The following is a 21,639-nucleotide window of genomic DNA, read 5'->3' on the forward strand; positions in this document are numbered from 1 at the left end:
CACATAGACTCTAACACACACATATACACATTCCCACACAAATATTCACACACATGCACACACATATCAGAGGGATGATGGTAAGTGCTGGGGTCTAGACCTGAAGCACAGAGGGCGGAGGGGGAACCTGAGTGGGGATGGGGGTCACCGCAGGCTTGGAGCCTCCCTTAATCCTGAAAACCATGTGAACACGGAAGCAAAGAGCGATCGAGTCGTTTAAAACAATAATCATCCAGTAAATTAAAACGAAAGACTCTCAACACAGAACTACACCACCAAAGCATACATTACTGATACAAAGGATTCTAAATTTAAAGGAAAAAGTTTTGATAACTGTTAGAGAGGATTTTGGGAAATCTCTATGTGCCACGATTAAAGCTGGACAAATGACGGTGCCAACTGACAGCCTGCTTGGCATGCCTGCAGTGGTGGGGACAGCAGGGCCCGAGAACCTGCACTGAGACATCCTCCGGGCCGCTAAGGAGGCCGCCGCTCTCTCAGCTGCCGCCACACCGGACCTTCTGAGCGCCGTGATTGGTTCGGGGAGGTTTCCCTTATGCGGCAGCGCCCCTTCGATTTGTAAGGTTATTTATTACGTGTGCCCAGTGGCCAGTAGGCACCAAGCACCAAGACAGGTGCTCGGTAAAAAGGTCTTTCCAGTAAAGAATCTTCCAAGATACAAACTGCAGCACAAAGGAAATAACATAAATTTGAGTAGAACTGTTGACTGTCAGGAAACAAAAAGTCAGTATATCTACAATGTATGAGTATATATAAGACCTAATGGAGGTTTTAAATATTATTTAAATACCAGCTTTAAAAAACATCTGTATTAAATATCCTCACAGTTTGGGGCACTTGGGAGAATAAATTACCACATGAAGATGATAAATTATATCTTCTTTTTAAAAAGATCTTACTTTCCCTTAGGCATCACATATGATCTTTTGTTATGTTGGAAGTCAACAGTGGTTTTTTTTTTTTTTGGATGAAATCAAATGCTAATTTGCAAGGTCATAGAAATAATATCTTGTGAACATTTAATACTGGAAAAACTTCTGGTTCTGTGTAATTTCACTAGTCTCTCCTAAGCCACGGGACAGGAGGTCTGCTTATGAAAGGGGTCCCTTGTAGTTCCCAAGCCGTTACTCATGTGGGTGGCACGCCACAGTCAGAGAAGCGAGCGACAGCCTGTGGTATCAGGTGCCTCAAACAGAAGGCCCGGTCACTTGAAAGAGGGGCCCCCAGGTCTCAGGAACGCCACTCCTTTCCGCCACACCTGGGTCCTAACAATCGCCCCAGTCAGTGGCTGTCAGGTTAGGGGTGGGACGCCCTGAGTCCCTGCACCACGGGGAAGCTTTGCAGGGCTGGGTGATCCACCCACAGTGGTCTCGCACAGAAAGCCCTGGAACTGAACAGAGGGGCTGGCAACCACTCAGGCCCACGGGGACGAAGCTCATCACTCAGGAGCAGGACCTGCAGTACACTCCCAGGGAGTGTGGGCAGGTGTGCGAGTGCACGCACCGGACAAACTACCCAGCACTGCTTTGGGGTCTGGGGAAAGAGCAGCAAACAAAAGAGAAAGTTTGTATTTCGGGTTTAAAACACAGACACAATTAACAGTGTGAAAACCCAACAGACCAATCCAATTGTAAGTGTATATTAAAGTCACGAGAGGTGCTCGAAATACATTTACCTAAAGTGGCATCCTGAGCTGCCTTGGCCACCTGTTTTATACCTGCATAACCTTTCAAGAAAATAAACATTTTTGATAAGAATATAGAAAAAAAGCCCCCACACTTAAATGTGAGGTTTCGGCCTACGCATGTTTTTCAAAGTGGGGGATGGCTTCCTTAACAGCCCCTGCAAAGAGTACTTCTGTTTCCTGCTGTTCGAGATTTTTCATGAACTGCTGTTAATGACTAATGACTGTGCTACACATTTCACGCAGATTCTAAGGCCGGGGTGAACCTCTAACTTCCCCTGCCTGAAAACCAGACGTGATCAACCCACGCGTGTCCCCACGTGGTGGCCGTGAGCGCTGCTGCAGCACACCCACTGGAGTGCAGAGGTCGACACGTGAAGGTTGTCTGCGCACTGACGGTTGGACTCAGTGTGGTGTGGCATTCATGGGAAGATTCCAACGACCTTCGACCCTTGACGACACTATTAAAACACTGTATTTGAAATATCTACCACGTCACAAATATGTGGCAGGCAGAATGACAGCAGGTTCCCCAAATCAGATGGCCAATGAGTAGATCAGAGTGAACTGTTTTGTTTCCACCCAAAATCTGTAGTTAAGACTTCTCCTTCTTTCAGAGGAGGCTGACAGTTGCCGACATTTAGCTAACTCTGAGTTCTGAGGGCATGAAAACCACCCTGTGCATGAAGGGACTGGCAGGCTGGCGTGGTGGGACGCATGCAAAGCCCTGGGGGTGGGGATATTGTTGGTTTTGCCCTGGCACACACGAGTGATTCCTGTGGGTGGTATCCAGGAGAATCAAAAGCTCCATCTAACCTACTTAGATGAAGCACCTCAATTAGGGGGACACTGGGCTGCTTTGTGGGACGATCCCACTTTGGGCCCGTTCCCCAGCATAACTATTACCACACGGTCATTACGATCTTAGTCCCACACTGCAGTCATTTCCAGAACTGACAGAAGGAACCAAGTTTCAAGAAGTGCCATAATTAGGACGATTAAGCTTGACTCAAGTAAGAAGTTTCATGAAAATGGAAGAGCCACTCTGAAAACCTGACCGAAAGTGTTCTGTGCTGCAGAATCTCATGTCAGTCTCATGCCAGTCTCAAATGAAAACACACACCTGGGTCTGGTAAATGCCAGAAAAGTTTGTAACATGACAGGTCATTTTAACTTGCCTGAAAATCTGTCAAATATTATACCTGAGGTAACTGTCTCCACCAATACCCCCATAAAGACACCACGGATAATATCTTCATTCAAAACCGTAGACCAAACATCATTTCATCTCTGAAATGCTGATTAAAGTATCGCTTTTTCCAATAGTTTAATAATATTGGCCAAAGGAGTAGCTCTGATTTCGTCTTACCATTTTTCTGAATGAGAAATCATTCATAGTGTAATCTCTAAAATTAATGATGGTGTTTAAAAACGAAAATTAAACTTACTTCGGACAAAAAGCAATGAATAATTCAGCATTCATTCTGGAACATTCTTTTAAAAAAGGAACTGACTTCCTTTGTACCACAACAGTTTTATCATATTACTTGTACCACGATCTTGGAATTTGGGCTTTGTCCTGGCAAAAAATACAATAATACAATAAAATACAATAAAATAAAGTGCGCAGCGACCCTGAGTTGTATTTGCTTGGAATTGAAAGCGTTTTCTTTATCATGGCTAAAATTTTGTCAATATAGTTCAATCAGATACTATGGTGGATCTTTGGGGAAACTACTGTAACATAAATGAAAGATAAGATTGTGTTCCCAAACAAAGTAACTGACATTTTTCTCTTTTTCCTTAAGCAGGAACCCAGCCCCCTGTGGCTGACGGAAGGGTCAGTGGCCGGTGTAACAGCCCAGCCCAGAAGTGGAATCTGCAGCCTGCTATTCATCAAAGCATCCCTCAGTCCCATTCTTCCCGACTGTGCCCTCTATCCCCTGGGGTGAGGTTAAAAGAAACGACTGCCCAGCAGCCTCCACAACCAGGATGGGGGCCTCCCAACCCCCCTGCGCCCTGCCAGCCCCCGTCCCTCAGGAATACATTTCTTTTTCTCTTCTCCCCCCATTCCTGCAGAAGCTTTCCGCTGCCATCCATCCGTAATGCTATCTAGAACACACTCTTGCCGACTGCTCCCGTCACACACCCTGTCACGTCCCACTGATGGCTGTGTCCTGCGTTTTGGGGACCCCATCACCTGCTGGGGTGGAGGAAACTCTGAGTCCCCATCAGGAGGGAGGGCCTTCCAGGCTGCCGGGGGCTGTAACCCCGGTCAGACACTCACACGCACCCCGTTTTCCACGGCATCCAGCAAACACCTCACTCTGCAGTTCCCAGCAGGGAAGGGCTGCAGGGAGCAGCTTCCCTGCCATCTGTAGTGTCCCCTGAACGCCCTGGCTCTGGTTCACAAAAGGAAGAAACAGGTGTATCTAATCTCCTCCATGAAATTCCCGTTCATTTTCCAATTTTGAGCTCAGGACTCTTCACAGGTGAGGGAGGTGTCTCTGCCTCTCCCGGCAGACCTTCCCCTTCTGCACGAATGAGACCCTGACCTTGGGACGGCAGTCGTCTGGGGGACAAGAACAGCCAACAGGCCAGGGACACACAGCGTGGCCTGGCTAGCTCAGCTCTGCCGGGGGTGTAAGCAGCTGCAGCAACTAAATGATGGACTTGGCTCTTATATCTTGAGGATGAGTGGAAAACGGAAGAAAGAAGGTGCGCTATGAGTGAAAAGTGCATGGTGCTGAAAAGCTTCATGTGCAAAGTGGGCACCAGAATGGAATTCTGCGGGCATGCTCGCAGTGGCCGAGCCGAACAGCCCGGGATACTCGGGCAGCGCAGCCGATCTGGGCAACAGTGAAGAAAGAACAGAACGATGACATGGAGACAGAGCAGACGAGGAGGCTGAAATGAGGCACAGTTAGGAATTTCGTAGCATTACTAGCTCTCCGGAAAAGCACAGCCCAGCCCCCACTCTCCTTTCAAGTGTGATAGCTACAATTCTTACAAATTCAACTTGGATACGTTTCCAGGAAAATTTAACAATGAAATTATATATGGAGGTGGGGGTCTGCCTGTATCTGACCTCACTTCTGGTACCGCTCCCAAATACTGGTCCTTCTAACTGTGCTTGCAGGGGCGGGGAGAGGGGCTGGGCCAGTCAGGCAGCCGAGGACACCGCCGGCTGTTAGCATTATAACACACGCAGTGCAATGAAACTCCAGTTGTGACCCTGTGATCCACCGGCTGCCCACACCTCTCGCTTGTGAGAAATGCCACTTTCTCCCGGAGCGAAGTCTGCTGTGCCAGAGATGGGACAGGCCCTGCTGAGCTTCTGCGTGGTTCTGCCTGGTGCTCGGAAGGAGCTGGGACTTGCTGCACCTCTGAAAGGTTCGTCATTGTGTGGCAGGTGGCAGAACGGGGACAGGGACCCGGGCATCCTGACTCTGGTCAGACACTGGTCTCTCCCAGAGCCGCAAACACCCCCTTTGCTCTTCTTGGCTCCTCCGGGCTCTGTCACTGCCAGGCGAGGTCCACTTTCTTTCACCACGAAGACTCCGTGTCCTTCCTTTCTTGATAAATGAAAGTTTCAAACTGACCATGTCTGCTGCGAAGTGCAAGTGGAAATTCTCAAGTATTCACTGCTTAATTTGGCTTCTTTCTAACTACAGAATCCATTTTTGAAAATAAGTTTATGTTAGAAACATCTTTTCATGAATAACATGTATTCATTGCTGAACCAGGTAAAACCAGTTAAAACCTGTGTCTCTTCCCCCGCTTCCATCCACGTGACTTCCACGCACACACGTGTGCAGGTGGGTACACAGGCACCCCAGTCCAGCCCATGATTTGGGTTTCCATCTGTGCGTCACACAGCGGAACCGGGCCAGCTGTGCGACCTTGCGCAAGTGACTCATTCTCTAAGACTCAGTTCTGGCATTTAAAATAAGGATAAGAGGAGCTCCTCACTGAGCTTACGGACCAGGTGCTTCATCCAAGCCAGGACTTGCTACATAAGGACATTCAGCTCTTCAAATAAAACCGGAGGGGCCGTTCTCAGGGCAGTACTGCTGAGGCAGACCCTGTTCTAGGCCTTGGGAACAGAGACCGGAGTCCTCACCCTTAAGAAACTGAACGTCTATTTGGGGAAGATAACAGATAATACAATCAATGAGTAGATTACAGAGGTGGTTGGAAGGTGGTAAGTGGTGTGGAGAAAGCCAAGCGGTGTAGAGGGCTGTGGTCACAGAACGCTCATGTGTATGGGGAGTGGCTCCCCGACACAGCACGTGCAAGGCCCGGGGTGGGAGGGCCATGTCTGGGGTGGGATCAGCTGAAAGTGATGCCGAAGCAGGTTCACAGGACAATAACATCTAGTATTTACATCTTATCTTACTACGTGATTACATAGAAAGCAACCTTCTAATGGCTACACGGCACCCCTGGGAGGGGTTTACCATAAATTATTTAACTAATCCTCTCCTGCTGATCATCAAGGTTGTTTCCAATTTCTGAGCTGTTTTCAGATACATTGGAAACAGCATATTAACAGAAAGCCAGTTATGACATAATCCAATTTTTGGAAATAAGTAAGAACACAGACGCATGAACTGGAGGGTATATACACCCCGAACTAAAACCTCAGTGTATGAGCTTTTTTGAAAGCAAAAAGCTTCTCTGCATTTTTAATTTTCCTAAAAGGCAGTGTTTTATAATCAGGGAAAAATGCAAAGTTATTATTGCAAAAATTAAGGAAGGGAAGTGGTAGTTAAGCCACTTGCTAGCAGGAAGAAGGTAGGCTTACTAAAACAGGACGAAATATGCACGACTGACGCCAACGCCACATTGCGTTCTAGCCACGTGATGGATGCCACATCCATTTCCTGGTAGCACCTTTACACCAGTACATTTATGACCCCCACTTCTAGAAGTGAAAAGAATTTCAAAACTGAAAAAGAGCATAATTAACACACTTTTAAGGAAAAAAGGAATATGGTTTGAAAGGACAAATACTTTCCTTTTTTAAAAAAATGAATTGTCTGGGAACTTGCATCGTGGGATTTGACTGCTGACACGTGGGTGCACAGACTTGCCACAGCACCCAGATGACGGGCGTGTGTGACAGCCAGATGTTGCTGGCTCCAGGAAGAACCCAAACCTTTACTGCTTCAGACGGTATCACGTGACGGTAATTTTTCCAGAGAGTGTGGCCTGGATGGATGCACAGCCTTACAAATCTTATCTGGGGGCCTGACCCGTGTGTCTCGTTGGCGCTGCCACTGCTTCTGATTGATGGGGCCTGACGTGCCCCCAGACTTCAATTTCCCTCTGTACCCCCACCATAAAAGCATCTCGCATCGAGTGAAAGCACGGTGAGTGGTGCTTTCTAGACCTGGCTTTCCCGGATTCTGATGTCAAAGGAAAGTGACAGTCAGACAGAAGATTACTGAGGTGCCGTTTTGGGGAGCAAAGAAGCTTATTTCACGTTTCACATGAATGCAAATCGGGATGTGAAATGACGGAAGGGTCCACAGCTGGTTGAAAATCGAGTTTCCAACCTTGGACAATTATGCTTAAAATTCTGAAATACGCGAAGCAATTCTGTTCTCTGTATTATACCTGGAAAATATTTCAAAAGGGGCAATGCTTATCTCAGTTATAATTTCAGAGTCCAGCTTGGGACTACTTATTTACAAACACTAAGAAAAATGGAGTGCCCATCGGAAAGGTAACTGATAAAGCTAACTTGACCTAATGCTGCAGAGAGCAAGTATTAGAGATGACTTCTTGAACTCCAACCTGACGGAAAGGTCAGGTGTGGGAACTGTACAATGTATTCATCAATAGTAATATTAAGCCCCCGAAATGTGCTTTAAATGTAATAATTGTTTTCCTGTAAATAAGTGTATATTTTAAGAGACTCTGAAATATACATAGAAACACTGTCCTGCAAATGTAGTAAGATTTTAAAATCCCACTGCAGAAATAATGTAGCAATTAAAATAGCATTTATAACTAAATATGTTTAAATGTTTCTTCATATAAAAGAGTAAAATTTTAAGTCATTTAAAATAACCATCGGTTTCCCCTGATATAAAATTTTTAGTATCATTGTATAATTAATATTAATATCGCTTTCTGTTAATAATCTTATCTGTCAGATAATAAAGCAAAGATGTAATGAAAGATATATTCATGGAAAGAAGCTTAAGAATGCAAAACCAATGCAATATATAAATACTAATGAAGAAAATACAGAGGGTTTGAGAATGACCTTGATCAACAAATACATAGCTATATCCATCCATCCACCATCCATCCATCTTTTTAACCATCTTACAACTACTTGCATTTTAAGAGCCATTCCTCCACCACCATTACTTCCACTCCTTTCTTCTTGGTTCCCCCAAATTTTAAGGCCCTTTAGGCCTTTCTCTTTTTGCATGTATTTATAAATTCTGTAATAGGAAGCCAGGGAGGGACTGAAAAGATCTGACCAAATTGTATTTTATAATTGACAAAGTCACCAGGGAGACAGTGCGATGAAGTTCCTAAAGCTACTTGATCCCTAGGTCGAGGGCCTGAGCAAAGCACAGAAATACAAAGTAAATATTTCCTGGACCAAGAGTGGCATTAAACCATGAGAAAAAGTCCTATGTTACTTAAAAATAGACAGTTATAAAATAAGATGGTTTAATGTTACAAATACAAAAGGTCACTTGAAATTTTCTTTCCAGTTGGAGAAACATCATATCTTTTTGACAAATCTTTTTATACTCCGCCACCTCTATGTGATTTGATGCAGGTGTTTGATGTGGGGTAGTAAATGGTGCTTTCTATCTTAAAAACAAATAAACAAACACTAAAATTGACAGTTTTCAATTAAAACTGTAGGGACCAACCCCTCCGCCCATCCCCAAAAAAGATCCCCTCAAAACTTCCTGGAGATTCATGCGTGGGAGGGGACCACGCTACTCTCTCCTAGCCCACCTCTGCATCGCTTCTATACATTAGATGACAGCCCACGCTGACTCAAGAGTTACCTTGTACCATATCACTCTCCTCCCAGAAAGCCATAAGGCACCCTCCTGCCCAGGCTCCAGTCCAAAGCTTTCCAGGGTCCTCTCTCTCATCCTTCCGGATCTGGCGTGAACCCTCCCTTCCTGCCTCATGCCTGGCCTCCAGCTATTTCTCCTTGTTACCCACCCACAGAGCTCCCTGGATGAGTCCTGCCGCTCCCGGCCTCTGCATGGGATGGCCACGTCCTCCGGCCTGCTGAGTTCTGACGGCATTTAAGGCCCAGTTAACCCAGAGCTGTCTTACCTGGGGCCACTTGCAAACCCAGGGCACGAGTACACCTGATGAAGTGCTCCCTAGGAACTTGGCGAGTGAGTGAGTGAGTGAATGAATGGATAAACTGTTTTTATAAAAGTCTCAGCTGAACGCTCAGTAATTCCCACATTCACGCAGGACTCGATCGGAACACAAACCGGACATCTCAGCCACACTTTCCCCTCTTTTTACGTCTCCTCACTTAACAAGCACATTTCAGTTCGGTTACTTGGTGATCATTTGTCTGTCACCGGCTCCCCCTCCAGAGTCCTGGGGATTCTGGTTTGATCTCTGCTCCACGGCCAGGCAGTGGGTAACACAGTAAGTGGTCAAGAAACGTTTGTGGAGTAAAGAGTTAAATATGAAATAAAGCCGTGCAATGCTCCTAATTAGATCTCCCCTACTTAATTTAGCACCGGTTTTACTTATGATTCTGAAATGGGTTGAGATCATTGAAGGCAGGGCACTCAGTTTGGAACTCTATTTACCATTATAAAAAAGAACATGTACAACGTGCTTCGGATGGTCCCTGGCGACTGTCAGAAACTGACTGTAGACATTGTCAGCGACACACTCTGCTCTAACAAGGGGCACCAGGTACGTCAGGAAGCAGCTCCTGGAGCACCACGCAAAGCATTTTATTTAAAAACAAAAAACCCAAAACTTGATCTTCAAAATTTAAAGAATTTTATCACGTAAAACTGGCAGGGGCCTTGGGGCTCATTTTGCAAAACCACCGTGCCACCCTGTCACCACGTGGCCCATTCCTCTTTGGGGGTGTTCTGGTAAAGACCCACAAGAAAACAAGACAGGACAACTTCAGGCAAAACAACACAGTAATGGGACCGAGAGAGGCGGCGGGGTGACCATTTCTGATTGGGTAGGAGACAAACGAGCCAGATCTCAATCAAAGCACGCAGGACAGGATGCCTTGGGAAGTGGGTAGGAGGGGAAGTGGATCGGCCACCTGGGACAATGTGGACACGCAGGAGCTGAGCCCCGAGGGACGTGGACGACTCGCCAGAACTGGAGCCAAGGAGAGGGAGACTGGACAAGGGGGTGACCAAAGAAACATCAGGGGCCAGGATGGCTGGGTCTTGTCGGCCAGAAGTAAAATACCAGGAATACAATTCACGTGCGGGGAGAAGCCACGGGAGTACCATGTGGGTGGACTGGCAATCCGATGCATCTGTGTTTTTTTAAGGATGAGGTTGGCGTGTTTTAGGGAAGCAAGAGTAAGAGGCACAGCTGTGGCACCTGCTGGACACGGAGGCGAGGGAGGCAGTGGGCAGCCCAGTGGGTATTCTGGGACGTCAAGGGGAGAGAACCAACCCCACGTGCCGCTTCTGTAAGGTGAGGCGGAGAGAACACTTAGGCAACTGTGTCTGGGGCCTGAGCTACTGGGAGGATGAGATGGTGGAAAGGCTGGGGAGAACACAGACTTTCAGAATGAAATCTGAGTTCCACTTGGAATATACTGAGCGTGAGCTGGTCAACAGCTTCCCAAGTTCAATGGAGGAGAGAGTGGTCAGGCTGGCGTATGAACTCGGGAGTCTCTCGTGCTCAGTGGATGGTCAGGGAGAAAAGGCCGAGTCCTCAGCATCGTCACTAGCAGCAGCCAGAGGACAGCAGGGAACCCCAGAGAACATGTCGGCAGAAGAGCTAACAGGAGAGAGAGTTCCAAGCAGGAGGCAGTGGTCAGTGGGCTCGCCACAGCTCGGCAGCCGATGCCGAAGGGAGCCAAGGAGCCCGGACTGACAGGTGGACGTCTGGTCACCTGGATGACAGCCGCGCTCGCTCAGTACTGGGTGGAGAGGGCGGGATGGGTCAGAGAGCAAGTGGCTGGTGAGCAGCAGGAGACGGTGAGGACAGACAGCTGTCTGGGAAAGCGTGGGAAGCAGGAAAGCTGAGACAGGATGGCAGCGGCAGAGGCCATGGGGCAGGAGGAGCAATGCAGGGCAGCTCTGTCTGCTGCAGGAGGGACCCGGCCGCCGGGGAGGCTGATGGGGCAGGAAGGAGACGGGTAACCGGAGAAGCAGAGCCCTCTGGAAACGAGGTGATGGGTCCAGATGAGAAAGGGGTGACCTTTCACACGGGCAGGGACACCTTGTCCCTTGTACGCGCAGGAAGAGATCAGATGCTGTAGCTCTGGGTGGGGGTTGGGTGGTGAGATGAGTGAATCCCTGCCCTATTTTACTGGTGAGGCACAGAGGGTCCTCAGGTGCCACAGACAATAGAAGATGCCAGAGGACAACATCTGAAATGGTCATTTTGAAACATTACATGGCAGCATATTCCTTTATGCCGCCTTGTGTCCAACGGCACTTCTGGGAACTTGAACCCGTAGCTCCCATGTCCAGTCTCTGGATACAAACAGCATAAGGCTCACATTCCTTCCTTGTGATCACTGCTCCCCCCAGCCCCGGAGAGTGGATGTGAACCCTGGCTGCACATCAGAAACTCCAGAGAACAGTCCAGTCCGCCCCCCCCCGCCCCCCAAATGAAGCACATCCCCAGTCCCCAGCCCCAGGAACCCTTAAGAGTAAGACGTGCACCCCGGTTTGAGAACCCTGCCCAGGGGCCCAGCCCTTGTTCTTCAGCCCCTCCCCATATGAAGTGGATTTCGGATCCTTCTCTACCTCCCACCTACTGCTTTGGACACTTCCCAATTGGCCAAAATCATTCTGGAAACATGGCCCCACACAAGAACCCCGCAGGTGTGGTTTGGGGCCTCTCACCGCTCAGGCCCGAGGGAGTCTCTCCCGCACTTTGGCAGACCAGCTGCATCCGCTCTGCCCACCAAGGTCGGCAGTCCATTCTATATTCGTCCCACTGGTTTGCTGAACCTGAATTCAGGATATTTATCTCCAAGTTTCACTTTGCCAGCTTAACCCACTGTGTGGCCTCTACGTCTGGAGGGTGTCAAGATGACACCTGTGAATGCGTCGTCCACACGACCTCACACAGGCAGCAGCAGACCCGCCCAACAGCCATGGCCATCCCGCCTGCGATGTGGGGCTGCCGCCCTCACGCAGGGGTCTTGGAGACAGCAAGTGTGGTGGTTACGAGAATGGCACAGGGACCTTAAAACACAGCCTGAGATGGAGTCCAGCCACGGCGGCCGGCCTGCGGTGTTCGTATAACCGTCTCTTCGTCTGAAACGGGGACCACACCTGTCCTCATCCCGCTGGGTCCTTGTGCCTGGAGCAGTGAGCATCTGATGGATGCCATGTCACATCACAATCGGCAGCAGCGACAGGACGGCCGCTGAGCCTACCAGGTCCCCGTCTTCTGCCTTGGGGGACGGTCTGAGAAGCTGAGTTGAAAGTCTCACTGTGAGCAAGGCTCCACCATGGGTTGGCTGCAGGGACCCTCTCGAGAAAGGAGACAGGCTTCCTTTTCTTCGGGAAGGATACGAATTCCTGGTAGAATACCATAACGGAGGCTGGAAGGGACCACAGAGCCAAAGCCTTCGTCGCCTTGCTCCTGGTTTCTCGATCTCGGCACTCCCGACATTTGGGGCCGGATCGTTTTGCTGTGGGGGGCTGCCCTGTGCACTGCAGATTACTTACTACCATTTCTGGCTTCCACCCGTTAGATTCCAGTAGCCAGCCCCTCCATGTCACGACCCCGAACGTCTCTAGACATCGCCACATGTCCCCTGGGGGACACCCCCCCCCCCCAGTTCAGAACCACTGGTTTAGATGAAGATACTGAGGCCACAGGGCCTGAGGGACCTGACCCAGGTGCTATAGCAACTGGCAACAGTATCCCTCTCAACCTTCTGTTTAAAAGGATGTCTAGACTTTTGCCAGGCGAAATGAGAACCGCTGGCCTCCAGGCATGAAATCCACAGCTCCCCGTTCTGACGCTGGGGCAGCATCTCGCCCGGCCAGCTCCTGCTGCTAGAAATAGCGGATCGGAAGACTAAGGAGGCAAAGTACAAAGTACAAAGTTCTGGCTGGGAGGAAGAAAACATACCTGTACCCCCTGTGGCCAGTTACCCTAGGAAGTGCCTGCTTTCTCCTGGCGGCGTGCGGAGAAAGGAAGCAGCTCTGAGCAGGGAAGCGAGCCGGGTCATCCCTTTAATTAGGCGACTAGCCGGTGAGGGGAGCAGACGGGCGGCTGAGACAGGGAGTGCCCGCCCAGCTCTGAGAGATGAGAGCCCGCGGGCCCTTCTGAGCTACGCTGAAGGTTGATGACAAACCCCAGCGAACGGCTTTTGAATGCCAGCCAAGATTTGGGAGGAACCAATGACAAAGAGAAAGTTCAGGAAGGTGAGAGAAGGGGAATTGTGCATCTAATTATATTGGCTTAAAAAGCAAGCTTTAGAAAAAGAGAAACAAATTTTATGATTCAACGTTTTAATAGCATTCATTTCTCCTGTGGAACATACAGCAGCAGAGGGGAAAACTATAAGCTTTGGAATCAGAAAGACCTGGTTTGCATTCTGGCTACTTGTTAAGGGTGTGGTTCTAAGTTTCTCCACCTTTTAGAACCTCAGTTGTCAAACAGGGAGAAGGAGTCTCAGGAAATGGCAGTGAGACACCAAGCTCCTGAAACACACGCAGTCCTCATTTCCTCCTCACCAAACCCCCCTACAGAGTAAACCTCCAGGTGAGAGACAGTGTCACACTACCGCCACCTGCTGGTCACATACTAAAATTGTCAGCATATTCTCCAAGAGGAGACAAAAGTGCTCCAACTGTAGAAATTAGAATTGACCAACCGACAGTAAACAACCCGGGAACCCACCGTTGACGCACGTCCTCTGTACCCTCAAATGCTGGGCTCTGACCCTGCTGGAGCCGGTTCTACGGGGAATGAGAAACAAAAAGAAGCACCAAAGCTGACACTTGTCTTTCTAACCTCTGTCATTAAAACAGCCACGCCAAAAAAATGTCCATAATGGCAAATAATACATAAAAGTCAGGAACAACTCAGACGCTTCGGACTCGCGCTCCACGCCCGCCAACCACAGACTCTGACAGGAAGACACGCAACGTAATGTTAGAAGGACACGTGTGCACACGCTCCTTCTACACAGAGGAGCAAAAGATGGATGTAGTTTTACACTCGGTGCTGACAAGGCTGGACGGTGGCCTGCTGGAGGCGGGTTGAAGTGACATGCTCGAGAGCCATCTCAAGCACTGCAATATTGACGGTGATGGCCAGTCAGTGCAACAGGAGATTAACAGTTGGAATGAAGCAATCGGGGACGGGGTGGAGCCCGCGGAACAACCTGACAGTCAAGGGGCGGGGAGCGTGGCTGTCATGGCAACAGCAACAGTTGGGGCCGTGGGGCCAAGGCTGGCGCTCTCGGGAGACGGGAGACAGGAGACGCCTGCACGGCTGGCTGAGACGCTCGGCAACGCATGCAGACAGATGTGCGGGGTCTCTGGCCTGGGCTGCGGCCGTCGGCCCAGGTGTGATGTGTCTAAAAACACACTTGGCCTTGGAGTGAGATATGACAAGCAAGTGTGCTACAGACGACCCCCGGGGGTCCCCTCCTACCTCCAGCAAGGCTAACTCTTGGCTAGAACTTCTAGAGAAACACCTATCGAAAAAATGACTCATTAATAGAAAAGAAAAGCATTCGCAGCCTCCCAACAAGATTCAAGAAAACCCTCAGCCAATGGTTACTGCAGAGATAATTGTTCTGAATCTATCAATAACGCTAAGCTGCCCCTTCATTGACTGCAAACACCAATTTCTTTCAGCCAGGATTATAAGTTGGTGTTCACGAGCCCACCGCTGCCATCGAGGTGATAAACAGTTTAAACCACAACAGGCTCTGACATGTAGATCAATTCCGGCTCCATAAAGAATCTACACAAGGGGTTCCAGGACAGGAATTTACAGCCACCAGTTTTTATTCTCTCTTGCTGCAAAAATTACTTCTGTCAAACACTTAGGAGAGTGAGAAAAAATGTAAAAAAATTAATTTTTCATGTACTATGGGAACAGCCTTTTTCCATGCAGAAGCCCAAGATGAATATGTTTCTGCATTTAAAAAATTACGCTAAGCTGCACATGGTGTCTCAGTCAAAGAGGGACCAACCCTCTGCGCTGCCTGCAGGCCGGCAGACAGCCATTTGAAACCCTGAACGGAGCTGTCTGGATTTTCTCTGAGGGCAGATGCGGGTCTCATGTTAGCAACGCCAAATTATATTAGACATTTCATTTTAAACCTCAGGTACTTAAATGTAAAACCTCACAACAGTAATAGTCATAAAGCAGTGGGGCTCTGCACTGCACAGAATGGGTTCTTCCTTTCTTCGCCCGTTAATTTAACGAGAACCTCCTGTTTTGTAGTTTTGCACACTACAAAGTGATCTATCTAATTAGGAGTTGCTCACAGATGCTTAAAAGACAGAAACCCCCACGGTACCTGTACGTCTAGAGGGGAAGACTTTAAAAAGTTCTCTGGAGCCAAAGTCTTAATTTAGTGTGGACAAGGGGGCAGAGAAAAATGGAATCCCAATGTTGTTATTATTATTATGTTTTACAATAAAGGTACGTGACAATGGGAAGGCATATTCACCCATACACGGGCATTTGAATTCAAACACTGCCTTGCTTCTCCCATCCCCGCTGCTAGCACAGTGTCAGCTTTTTATGACTTCCACATCCACACTGGAGACTCAGGGGAAAAAGATAAAAATGATTAAAAAAAAAAAAAAAAGGGAAAAAAGAGGGTGGGGTTTGTACCAACTGCACCCAAAAAAGGAAAAGCACAGCAGAAAGCTCCTAACCCTATTGGTTTCTTTTGTGGTTGTCTTCCAAGTACACAGGGAATGCTGATGCCCAAGTCGAAGTCCTGAAATCCACTCTTAAAGGCGTTTTCTTAAAGTTGTTCGACAGATCCTGGGCCCTGATGGTCATTAAAAAGGGCTCCGGTCTGGCTACTTGACACATCAGGGGTGGTGGCAGGGATGGTGGCCAGGATGCTACCCTCACCGCAGGCAGAGAGGCCTTCTCAACACTGAGTCACCCGGGGATCTTGGGAACATGCAGCTCTGAGCCAGTGAGTCTTGGTGGAGCCGGGGACTCTGCGAACTTCCATGGGCTGTCAGACACTGCTTGGTCCGTGCACCGGATTAAGAGGGGTGGCTGCAGACTTCAGCAGGCAGCGTCATTCCATGGAGGGGCTTGTTACCACATGGGTCCCTGGGCCCCCCGCTGTTTTAGATTCAGTGGCTCTGGGATGGGACCTAAGAATCTGCATTTCCAGCCAGGTCCCAGGAGGTGCTGTTGCGGCCCATATGGGCGGCACACCTTGAGAAGCACCTAAGAAGACCTAAGGCCGGAATCAGGCCACCTGAGCTTTATCCCCGGCCTTATCAGGATGTGGCTTTGGACAAGTGATATTGAATGCTATGCACCAGTCTGCCCATCTGTAAAATGGAACCAATAACAGTGCCTACTCCCTGAGGCTCAAATGACATAATCCATAGGAAGTCCTCAATAAATATTAGCTTACTACTATTCGTACGACTGCTTTCCTTTCCAACAATATCTTGTGTATGACATCCCACCAATCCTTATAAAATACAGGCATGAAGGAAGAACCCCGAAAAACTGTAGGAATCAGACTTCTGGGTAACATTTTGTGGTGATGCTGGATTTTGTTATTTAAAATGTCAGCTGTATGTTTTAAAATATGATGCTAATTAATTTTGCAATTTTGGCCTCTTCTACTCATTCCTTCTCTCCAGCTCTCATTTTATGGCACTCCAACGAACACCTTTCACTTAATTGTAGCTCCTCGGTGGTCCATTTTCCCTCACCTCCTCTCCAAGTCTTTGTCCAAATTGCCTCAATGCTTATAATAACCTCCTCCTGTGGTTTTGCATAAAAAAGGTCCATCTGGTTCTTTAAGCATCGCTCAAGTTTGAGTCTCTGGGAAGTTTGCCTTGATTAAGTCCATCGCTCCTTAAGCTACCCGCACGAGTTCGTCCTGGCTTTCTCTAAAGTTCTCCAACCAGATCCCACAGCAGGCTTATACCGGGGCACAGACCTGTGTTTCTTTTCTCCTGTGTTCAGGGTTCAAAGCTGTGACAAACATGCTATATGAATGAAGAACGGACGGCCGAGGGTGTTCATGGACGAGAAATTACTTTGGACATTCAAAAACGGCCTTCGTACAGAGGCGACCTGTCTCGCACAGGTACTTCATAGAAATGGGGGTGTAGACCATGCAAACAACTTCTGTGGGAAGACATGTCCAACCAAAGCGAGGGTCTGGAAGTCATGTCTTTTTAGAATCTGGTGTTGTGGCGACGCCTACCTTGTACGTGTATAACCATATACGCGTAACCGGACACAAAGGGCTAGAAGCCAGCAGAGACATTAATATGCTGATTCCAAAGCCTTCTCTATAAAATATCGTGAGTGTAGGGAAGGCAAAGATTGAGGGTGATGGCTTCCTTCAGAAATTTTTTCTTCTAACCCCCTTCTTCCTCCCCAACTATAATTCCTACAGCACATGAGGAACAAACCTAAAAACTAACCCCCTAACCCGGCTGTGTTGGTGACACAGCAAGTCTCGGAGGAGGAAGGCTTTAGAAGGTAGCTGTCTGACAATGCAGGGCCGAGGCGGGGCATGCACCAGGCTTTGGGAAGGCCAGCTCGGGTTCCTCCCACCCTCAAACACCGGCGCACATCTTCACAGCAAGGCGGTGACAGAATAAACCCAACCGGCTAGCCATACTGATATTAATGGAAAAATCAATGCAGTTCAAAGTATGTGATAATGCGGTAATGAAATGCATTAACTGCTTGCTCCTAAAGAAAGTAATTATGGTAAAAATAGTAGATATTCAGTACGGAGACACAGAACAGGCGTAGTGCTACACACCTAGTGACTACCCAAAGGAGGGAAGAACACACCCATTGAACAGGTCGGAACACAGAGGCTCAGGGAGGTAAGGTCACCTGCCCAAGGCCTCTGAATGAGGGATGAGAAGGCCCACCACCGGGCCTCGGGGGCTGGCCATGGCTGTGAATGCGCGTATGTCCCATCGCAAGGGAGTCAGCAGTGGGTGGTTCACTTCCAGGGACGTGGAACTCCCTTCACTGCGCTTCTCACAGTATCGTCATGATTTCAGATGAAAGGTGGAAAGCCTTGACGCGTCCCTAAGGGGACGCAGGCAGACCTTCGCTGTCTACTGGAGTCTCTTCTGGATGAGGCAGGCGTCCTGGAGCTGCAGCGTGCTGGGCACCATCCTCGTGTGCTCCGAGCCACCAGCCTCCCCAGACCCGCGCTCCTAGGGCCTCAGCGTCTCCCCTTCCTGTGGTTTGGGGCTCACTTTCCTTATGGCTTCCGTGTGGCAGCGTTTGCTGGAGGACCGGAGGAGCGTGCAGTACCAGAAATACGGATGGTGTTTACCCAACGCAAACGTCCTGAGCAGCAGCTGGTGGGTCTACAGGGAAGACCTGATGCTGAATCTTTTAATTAGAACAAATTATGCTAAAATTACTCTGAAACCCTGTCTGATAGATGACAACAGTGGGAATTCCTTTAAACACCGGTGAACAGGCCACAGACAAAATGCCACAGGCAAAGCCTGTTGCAGGGAGCCGGGTAGCCCCGACGCTGCATAATTCATGTTTTCACATGTATGTCAACAGTTTCTCGTGTGCACGTGTGCTTCCCAAGGGGCCGCCCCCACTTGTCAAGAAAATGGGGGTGTGAGACCACCCAAAATTTAGAGGATGTGCCAGGAACCTTGGAAAACGGATAAGGAGAAAGAATTATGCATTTTCCTTTGATGGAAAACCCCCAAACAGCATAAAATGAGCACTAATAGGGGGAGGGTAGCCACCGCGGGTAGGAAGTGCGATCCGGGGAATAAAACCTGCCGTCATCTCTCAGCCCCGCCTTCCCCGTCACGTGACCCTGAGTCAGTCAGCCCTTGTTCTGTCTGTGGCCTCCCTTTTCCAATCTGTCAGGTGGGGATGGACAGCGACTCCTCCCTGCACCAAAGAGGAACAAATGAGCTGACGTGGGCGACACAGCCCATGGAGGACACACCGCTCCACAGAGGAAAGGTGAGATGCGCACAGCCGCCCCGGTGCTGCCCGCACCGTGGAGCCGGAGAGCTCGTGGGCGTTGTGACCAGCCCCTGGCCTACGACTGAGGACCTTGAGGTGGCCGCGGGTCCGTGGGGCCGCGCCTCTCTTACCACTGCTGATGGCCGAGTTTGCAATGACCGTAGCCTCACTCCACTGGTCCGCACTGGAGACTGAGTAGGAGCGCTGCTGCATGCCATCCGGTCGGCTGCCGAAGGAGCCCAGGCTGACGCCGCTCGCCATCTGAGGCCCAGATGCACTAGTGACATTCCCTAGGAATAAACAAGTCACGTGAACACCACCGCGGACGCAGAACCCAGAGCCAGCACGACGTAGCTTCCGAGGAGCGCACACAAACAATCCGCAAAAAGCACCCGCAGCACCACGCCATCTCTGGACGGAGCAGCGGCAAAGACACTGACCCACTTTTGGGAAAAGCCACTTCGGGCGGGCCAGCTCGGTGCGCCCCCCAGGAGCCCTGCTGTGTCAGCGGACAGGGAGATGGTCCTCAGTGGGGAGTCACCTGTGTGGGGCCAGAGGGCTGTTTCCACCGTAAAGATGTACTTTACGATCAACACAAATCACAGTTCCTAGACACGGCATCGGAAGAAACGCAGGCTCTTAAACCAGGTAAGTTTACCCTTAACCTTGAAAAGACTACACGGAGGAAACATAACCTCAGCAATTTCAGAGAGCGCACGGACTGTGATAAAAAATGATTCCACGGTACACTTAATGATTTGAATCAGTTGCTCAACATCGAAATGAATTATTATCTGGTCACACCAATTTTAGACTCAAAAACATAATTACGTGCATTTGTCTAAAGCTCAACCGAACATACCTTGCTGCTAGTGAATTAGTTCGATAGATATACATGCATTGCTTCAAAGGTATTAGGTGTGTTTTTTTTAACTTTCCTCCCATTGTTTTAGTTTAGAACCAATTGAGTTCTAAATTGTTTTGGAAAGAAATCCTTCTGAAAGGGTGTCAGCCTGGGCCTTTTCTTCCCAGTGGGGACCCTGATCCGACACACCCACCAATCAGAGCTGATTTTGGGACGAGGCTCCTCCCACACCCCCTCCTGGAGCTCCCAGGCCCCTCCCCCGATTCCATCACGTGAACCCCTAGCCGACAGAGGATTTAGGACTGCTAACAAGTTCAGGGTGGATGAAAGGACAACGAAAGGATGGAGACCAAGGGAAAACAACGAGAAGATACACGAAGCTGTGACGCACTGCTAAGCCACGCCCCAAGCCGGAACTGCCCAGGGGACACCTGCCGTAGAGTAAAATGTCAAGGAGACGAATCTTTCCTGCCCACAGTCCCATTCAGACGTCTGGCGAGTCATTAAGTGTGGAAATCTGTCCACAAAGCCTCATTTTACACCAGCTTAGGCACACAAGGCCAAAACGCCTCAAGACACAAAAATAAATTCACTGTCTGTGGTTGAGTGGATGATGCCAGACGACGCTGGGGGCCCACTGTGCCACGCCCCGTGTCCGTTCTCTGGGGGCGGGGGGGGGGGTGGCTCCCGGAGGATGACGGGTCTACAAACATAACATCTGTCCCTTCAAAGGCAGAGCGTTATCTTAGCGTGTCTATCCCCGACTGCCTGAGGCAAAACCCGGAAACCAATGTTCACATGCACACAGGGCAGTCTCGGCACCATGAACCCTGGCTAAGGACCCCGTGACATGTTCAAGTAGTCTTAAGTTGACAAGTTCCGCGTGTCAAGGCCAAACATCCACCGCAGGAAAAGGAAAACAGCCTCCCTAATGTACGCGCCCATGCAATAATACCATGTGGTGCTGCTGACGGGGCATCTGGGGCGGGTCCACTGGTTTTCAGACTTCTGGTGGCTGGTCTGTCACATGATATTTCAAGCACAAGTCCACATGTTAACGTGCCATTGAGCAGCTCGGGGGTTTGGCTCCTCAGGGGCTCCCCAAGGAAGCAAAGTGGGATCTCTGGGGTGCAGAAACACCAGTCCAGGCTGCATGCTCTGGCGTCTGATTGCAGAATGCATCCCCGACCCCAAACAGCTCTGCAGAATCCTTCAGAAAGGCGATTCTTAGGGCTTTTCGGCTCGTGAGGGTCTTCTTATCCCAACCACGCTCAATTCCTAACTGTTGCACTAAAGAGAAACGACATGATTCAATTCTGGCCAAATGAGCGTGTGCACATGGATACAGATTTATGAAAGTATAATTTTAAAACAGATCCAGAGACGTGTGTCTGGGAGTCTGGGTTGAGCTCACAGATGCGTTTTTACTTAGTGGATAATGATCTCTTTTGAAAAGTAGAATTAATTTGGGAGAGTTTGTCTAAAGAATCTGTGGTTTCTGGCATCACTTGAAAAATGACAATATCTGGCAGCCATGGGCCTGTACTTGTGCTGACTACAGATGTTCCCCGACTTCCAATGGGGTTACGTCCCGGTAAATTCATCGTAAATAGAAAATATTATAAGTCAGAAATGCATTTAATCACCTCACCCACTCAACATCAGGCTTCTCCGTGCC

At 49.1% G+C, this 21,639-nt stretch overlaps 1 protein-coding gene across 12 annotated transcripts in view; it reads right to left on the reverse strand.

Annotated features, from left to right (window-relative positions):
- AGAP1 (ArfGAP with GTPase domain, ankyrin repeat and PH domain 1) overlaps positions 1-21,639 on the reverse strand; it is a 513,101-nt gene that overhangs the window by 131,792 nt on the left and 359,670 nt on the right. For 7 of the 12 annotated variants that reach the window (XM_033111676.1, XM_033111675.1, XM_033111677.1 and 4 more), the window contains one exon: positions 19,228-19,386. The exons of the other annotated variants lie outside the window; for them this stretch is intronic. In XM_033111676.1, the coding sequence (XP_032967567.1) occupies positions 19,228-19,386 (159 nt within the window). The remainder of the gene's footprint in view (positions 1-19,227; positions 19,387-21,639) is intronic. 12 annotated transcript variants of the gene reach the window in all.

Source organism: Rhinolophus ferrumequinum, chromosome 8 (assembly GCF_004115265.2).
Source record: "Rhinolophus ferrumequinum isolate MPI-CBG mRhiFer1 chromosome 8, mRhiFer1_v1.p, whole genome shotgun sequence".
In the NCBI taxonomy this organism is placed as follows: Eukaryota; Metazoa; Chordata; class Mammalia; order Chiroptera; family Rhinolophidae; genus Rhinolophus; species Rhinolophus ferrumequinum.